Raw genomic sequence first — 6,513 nt, 5'->3', positions numbered from 1 at the left:
GAGATCTTGGCAGGGCGCCACATCCCTAATACGGCCGCACCACCGACCTACGGGAGAGCGATATACTGGTATGCTGGCGATGGCTAGACCTGGTCGGGACTGGTCGGTCTTAGCCTCCTAGCATGGTTGGTGCCTAGCCATGCTCGTGTTCTCAGCGGGGTGTTGTTTATATGGGGTGGTTGGGCAGACTGCGACCTGCGGGTATGATTCGAATAAAGGTGGCCATGATGATCTTCGAGAGCCAAGTTGTTGATCTGCTTCATCTCGATCTCCTCAATCCGGCCCCCACCGAGTTTCGATATTCCTCTCGGAGAACTCCGTTGATTGGTGCATGGCGCACTTGATATCTATATCAGAAACCATCCGGTCGTGCACGCCCTTATCTTCAAGGCGTGGCCCAAAGTTTTGCTTTCTTGTTGGTGCATGATAGTTGTCTAAATATAGATTTCCATGATATTGATAGATGTGGAGAAAGGCATGGTGGCTGCGTCGGAGGTTTTGAAGTTATGGTGGACAGGTGTATTGGTTGCAATGAAGACTGTGATGCATAAGCTCTTCATGTGTGTCTTGTGGCTGGCGACGGCCTTGGTAAGAGGAGATGACAACACATGCATACTTCATTTTTGGTGTTGCTCCACGAGTACCGAGCCACGATTTTCAGGATGAAAACTACGAGATTTGGTTGCGTGGTTTTAGATCGGGTGAGTTGTGGAAGTTGGTTCAGGTGAATTTGTGGACAAAATTTCATACTCTCTCCGACCCATATTAACTATCGTCAATATGGATAATATGGATGTAGCTAGATATATTTTATTTTTTTCTTACTTAGCACAAACGCCATTCACTATTGGTAGGAGGGAGTAGTACGGAGTAATATCTTTGGAAGAAAGATGCTCAACAAAAAAGGGTGGTGTACATTCGAAAATAGCTAACGGAACCTGGCAACGCGCGAGGATGAAAACACACTAATCAGGCTACACCACGTGTCTGGTAATATATGTATTCTGACATTTGCCCCGCAAGTATTCGATGCGTATTTACTGGCCGCATTAACTCAATGGCAGCCTGTCGTTATCACCTTCGTCTCACCCAACACCAAGTCCCCAATTAGTACCCACCATTTCAGTTATGGCCCAGCTACCTAGCTAGCTTCCTGCCGGCAGCTCACCGGAGAGAAGCCCCTTCATAGCCACCCACCACCAACGCCATCTTGACCTCTCATCCCTCCCCTTCAAGCTCATTCCTGCACCAGGATTTGCAAGATTTCGCTGGCAAGATGTCCCTGTCAAGCTCAGCTCCACCGCCGGCGCATGAAGTGTTGCATGTTGCTGCTAGCGGCGGCGTTCCCGTGTTGGCCGAGTGCGGCGGCCTCTCTGTTGCTGTGAGTTGTGTTCCCATTCTGACTGAGAGCGGTGGCCTCGCCATGGCTATGGACAAGCACGACGGCCAGCATTTTGCTGCGGCGGCCTCGCCATGGTGAAAGAAGATAAACATGCACCATGTCCTGGAGAAGCACCTCCACGTGCATCACCACGTCGTCGAATAGTTCCACGTCCATCACCACCAGATGCTCCTCTGAACGGCAGGAATCGACCGCATGTCCAGGAAATCCAAGGCGTCCGCGACAGATTGGACCAAAAAAATCTTCAACGGTCGTGCTTGCGTGGTGTATGTGTACGGGGAGAGAGAATGCATGATGACGAGGGTAGTAGTTATGGCGGCGCCGAGCGAGGTACTACGAGGAGTCAACGAGTGAATTAAGGAGAGAGTTTCGGGTAGGTGGTGCATGCCACCATGCGATCAAACCAGGGGCAAAACAGGAAGGGTTTAGAGCTTAATTTGTCCGCAGTCACTTTTTCTCCTGAGCCATTCTTGTACCCTGCCCTCATTAATCATGCGACTGGCTCTACTCAGATCATTCAATGCCATAAATAGCCATCAAAGTCATACACATGCATACCCACCCGGGTCTGTATTTCATCTGGCATGCAACTAGATACGGCAAGGTAAATCACATGTATTAACTAGCTGGTATATTAAGTGCTAATCGCATAGCACAGCTCAATGCACATGATTTCAGCCTCGCGCGTTGCCAGGTCCCAAACGTCCGGGTCGGGTGTACATTGTCAATCAGTGAACCTTCAAATCCGGGACGATTCTGCAGTCCCGTACGATCCGATTCAGTATCACGACCGATCTTTCTCCTTTACTGCACTGACCAAAAATCATGGCGTCACACCAAAACTGCAGTCGCACCGAACGGCGCACGCCGTCCGTCCATCTGTCCCGATGAGCGTGTCACCTGCCACTGGCCGCAGTTCGTCGGAGCTCCGAAACATTACTTCCCTTCCAGTGCGGCAGCCGCCCACCGCGGCCGTCCTCTCGCCGCCGTCGCGCCCCGGGCACGCAATGTGAGCGCCCCCTCCGTCGAACGCCCCGTCGGTCGTATTGACATATGCTAGGGTTCGGTTCTTCTCCTTTGTGGATTGATTGATTTAACGGTGTTCGTTTCGATCTGGATTCGTAGGGTTTGTGCCCCGATGGCGCCGCCCGAGGGGAGGCCCGGGAAGGTCTCCGCCGAGCGCTCCTGGCCGCCTCGCTGCGGCCGCCCGGACGACGGCGACAGTGCGAAGGGCGTCGCCGAGGGCAGAGCGGAGGAGGCGGCCGACGGCGCGGGAGTTTCCTCCGCGGCGTGCAACGGCGGCCTCCCGCACGACCCGCGTCCGCCGACGCCGGAGAGGGGTGAGGGCGGAGAGGCACAGCCGCCCGGCGATGGGGATGCGCGCCCCTCAGATGGCCGGACAGAGGGCAGGGTGCTCGATGTGATGCCGCTGGCGTTCGCTGCCGCACAGAGTTCTGCCGTTGACTCTGCTAATGGTTCCATGGGAGATGGCGGGTGTATACCCGATTCTTTGATAGTGGAGGGGAAGGGAGGCCGGGGGACTGATCAATTGGTCGGGGATGGCGATGATGATACCGGCAATGGAGATGGCAGGGCAGTGGGAAGCAGAGCGGATGATGGTGAACTGGAGACGAAGGAGGATCAGAGCGGAAACAAGAGGTGGTCGACGTCCGCTGAGAATCCGCCACCCAAGAGGAGAGCGGTCTATGCCAGGCGCCGATTTCCGCCCGGCTGTGGGAGCACTGCTGTCACCGGAATCGTGATCGGAGGTAAGGAGGTGGTGGTATCGGACGGCACACCGATCATATATTAGCTAGCGTTGTGTTCTCTATAGTGGTTGCTTTTCTCACGGTTCCAATTTCAGGTCTTGAACCTTCTCCGATGTTTGGGCAAGATGAATCTAATGTGGAAATCGAAAGCAAAATAGAAGAAGTTGGAGAAGCTATTGAGACACACAATTGTAAGATCCAAGAGTCTCAAGTCATTGACCGTGTTGTTCTAGATGATTTTGCAGGAGGCCAACATGTCTGTGATCATCCGCAAAATGTTATTACAAACTATTCACCAAAACGTGATTTCTTTGAGGAGATTGATGATATAACACCTTTACATGAATGGATACCACTAGTAGCGGGAGATGGTGATGTGAGAAGCGAATGCGAAGAAAGTATCCCGAAAGATACTCCGAGGACTCATCCGAGAGGACTTGTTTATGTGAAGAAAAATGGCAAGAGAAAGTTAAAGCATGATAGCATCAACAACGACTCCCTGAATAGATCAGGTAAGGAGCCTAAGTGTGCACATCATGTTGCCACCGATCAAATTGAAGAAAAGGATAATGTGGGCCTTACTACTAAGAGAGTAATTATACAAGCATTGATGGCCCCGGACCGAGGCCCGTGGGCACCACGAAAGAATTCTATTGCTAGTGCTTCTAAGTCTCTTACTTCTAGGAATAATGTGAAGAGAAAAGATGCTACTCCAAGGCAAGAATTACTATCCAAAGTTATCCCTTCTACGCCGACTAGGAACGACACAAGAGAGCACCAAGGAGTTTTCTCCCCGGAAGATGACGAAACCTCTTTGGCAATAGATGTGCATGAAACAAGTAATGGATCGTGTGTCACCCTCCCTTCATGTGTTGCTTCCGGAAACAAGAGTGTTGTTGGTACCCAATGCAAAGTGACGAAGATTGACGAGAAAAGTCCATTGCATGAATCGGAACAAGAACCACTAGTAACGGTGGACGTCAAATATGAGGGAAGCTTGCAAGAAGGTAATCTGAGGACTCATGTGAGAGGTCTTGTTAATGTCAAGTCAAACAGTGAGCATGTAGGCCTTGTTAGTGTTAAGGTGAATGTGGCACAGCTAGATGCGATAGGCATCTTTGAAGACGGCACACCGGCAAACACTATTTCAAGCACTCAGAGACGCGTGACACGCTCAAATATGAAGGTTAAGCAATGCATCGTTGCTCGTGAGTTAAAGCATGATGGCATCGCCAAGGACCCTTTGGATAGGTCCACCAAGGATTCCGAGTGTGGCAACATTCTTTCGACCGATCAAACTAAAGAAAATGATGGCAGGGGCCTTGTTCCAAATACAGTTGTATTAGCATTGATGGCTCCAGACAGGTACCCATGGACACAAGGAAAGAAGTCTATTGCTAGTGCTTCTCAGCCTCTCAATCGTAGGAATAAGTATCTTACGGTTCGTGAAGGTCTGTGTTTGCCTGACATATCTGAAGGAAAAGAGAGCATTCCCATATGCGTGATCAACACAATTGATGACATGCAGCCAATGCCATTTAAGTACATTACCAAAGTCATATACCCGCCTTCATATGAAAAAACACCTCCAAAAGGCTGTAACTGCACTAATGGTTGCTCGGACTCTAGTGAATGTGCTTGTGCCGTGAAAAATGAAGGAGAGATCCCGTTTAATTTGAATAGCGCAATTGTTTATACAAAGCCCGTCATATATGAGTGTGGTCCTTCATGCAGGTAAGGTGTTCAATATATAGCTTACAAAAACAGAATGGCATACCCTAGCTAGGCAGGAATAATCGATTTTTATAGTTTAGTTTATAATATCAGGCAAGATATATTATTGCCAGTGCAATGTTCTACTAAGTCTGACGTAGTAGGTTCAGATTGGCAGATCCATAAACCCAAAACTTGTGCTCATCTGAAGTTAGTTTTGACGGAAATGTTATTCATTCATACTAGACAACTTGGTTAAACTGAAAAATGCAAATTTGGTTAGAAATGGTGAGCAGCTAACGAAGTAGTCAAATCTGCTTGCAGGTGCCCGCCAACATGCCACAATAGGGTGAGCCAGCATGGTCCCAAAATTCGGCTGGAAATTTTCAAGACAGGGAAGACAGGTTGGGGTGTAAGATCCCCCAGTTTTATCTCTTCAGGCAGTTTCATATGTGAGTATGTAGGTGAGGTGTTGCAAGAGACAGAAGCTGAAAGGACAGAGAATGATGAATACCTGTTTGATATTGGCCGTGACAGCGATGATGAAGAAGAAGGCTCACAATCTTCTACCTCCGATATAATGAACAAAGATGTAGGCTATACAATAGATGCTGCAAAGTGCGGTAATGTTGGAAGATTTATCAACCATAGCTGCTCTCCAAACCTGCATGCACAGGATGTTCTCTGGGACCATGATGACACGAGGGTGCCACATGTTATGCTTTTCGCTGAAAAGAATATACGCCCGCTACAAGAGCTGACTTACGATTATAATTATAACATAGGTCAAGTCCGCCAGAATGGCAAGGAGAAGATAAAAGATTGCTTTTGTGGTTCGTCCAAATGTCGGCTCAGGCTTTACTAAGGTTTTGTTGACTGCTCCTTGGTTTTACTCTTCGGTAACCTACAGTCGTCGATGGAGCGTAATCTTTATTTTCTTTCTACCCTGCTGTTGAATTATTGCTGTGTTTTAGAGAGCATATGAGCAGTGTTGGCTGAGTACTTTTTCTTGTGTGTTGGACTTTAAACGAGTAATGATGGTAGATGAATTATTAGTTGTCAGTTATGTCATACTGTTATTGTTGGAATCGTTGTACTAGATATAACATGAGGTCTCACTGTAGCTTTTCTCCTAACAAAATTTACATAATCGGATAGCTTTTGCTGCCTTTCTTCCAAGGTAGATTGAATTGCCAAGCTTAGAAAATGTTCCTATCCCAGTACAGTCATCAGACAACCAGACAGTTCTTTTGCCAGTTCTGAAACTACAAACTGTTTACTTACCTGTCTCATAACAGCGCCAAAATAATTATACCGTGTCCCCATCCATTTTACTCACTTGATTTTAGATGGCCCCGGGCCAGCATGTAGGTCATCACACCAGGTTCCTTTGCTCTCTGAATTCTCAAGGCACCTTTTTTCGCACGGGAAAGAGATTTTATTTAAATGTCAACAGAGTTACAATCAGAGATAATTGTCTCAGCATCACCCTGGAGATAGTTTTGAAACCAGGATCCAGTTCTATGTTGTACTCCACCTAATTTGGCTAGCTCGTGACTAACAAGATTTGCTTCATGATACACCTTGGCCATTCTTATTCCTCTTTCCCTCAACATTTCACAAATGATT

General features: G+C 48.1%; 1 protein-coding gene across 1 annotated transcript; it reads left to right on the top strand.

Annotated features, from left to right (window-relative positions):
* The first annotated feature begins 2,289 nt into the window (after positions 1–2,289).
* Positions 2,290–5,996, top strand: LOC124656746. Its single transcript, XM_047195436.1, has 4 exons — positions 2,290–2,411; positions 2,528–3,171; positions 3,267–4,905; positions 5,209–5,996. The coding sequence occupies exons 1-4, from the start codon at positions 2,290–2,292 to the stop codon at positions 5,747–5,749; spliced, it is 2,946 nt and encodes a 981-aa protein (XP_047051392.1). The 3' UTR covers positions 5,750–5,996.
* Positions 5,997–6,513: the final 517 nt, after the last annotated feature.

The sequence above is a fragment of the Lolium rigidum genome, chromosome 5 (genome assembly GCF_022539505.1).
Source record: "Lolium rigidum isolate FL_2022 chromosome 5, APGP_CSIRO_Lrig_0.1, whole genome shotgun sequence".
NCBI lineage: Eukaryota > Viridiplantae > Streptophyta > Magnoliopsida > Poales > Poaceae > Lolium > Lolium rigidum.
The sequence above is the reverse complement of the archived record's forward strand: the minus strand, read 5'-3'. Positions and strand labels throughout refer to the sequence as shown.

Excerpts from the sequence above, each read along its gene's own strand:
- LOC124656746 (XM_047195436.1), top strand. The coding sequence starts at position 2,290 with ATGAGCGTGTCACCTGCCACTGGCCGCAGTTCGTCGGAGCTCCGAAAC. Across the intron at positions 3,172-3,266 it reads CACCGGAATCGTGATCGGAG|GTCTTGAACCTTCTCCGATG; the intron begins GTAAGGAGGTGG and ends TTCCAATTTCAG. Across the intron at positions 4,906-5,208 it reads GAGTGTGGTCCTTCATGCAG|GTGCCCGCCAACATGCCACA; the intron begins GTAAGGTGTTCA and ends ATCTGCTTGCAG.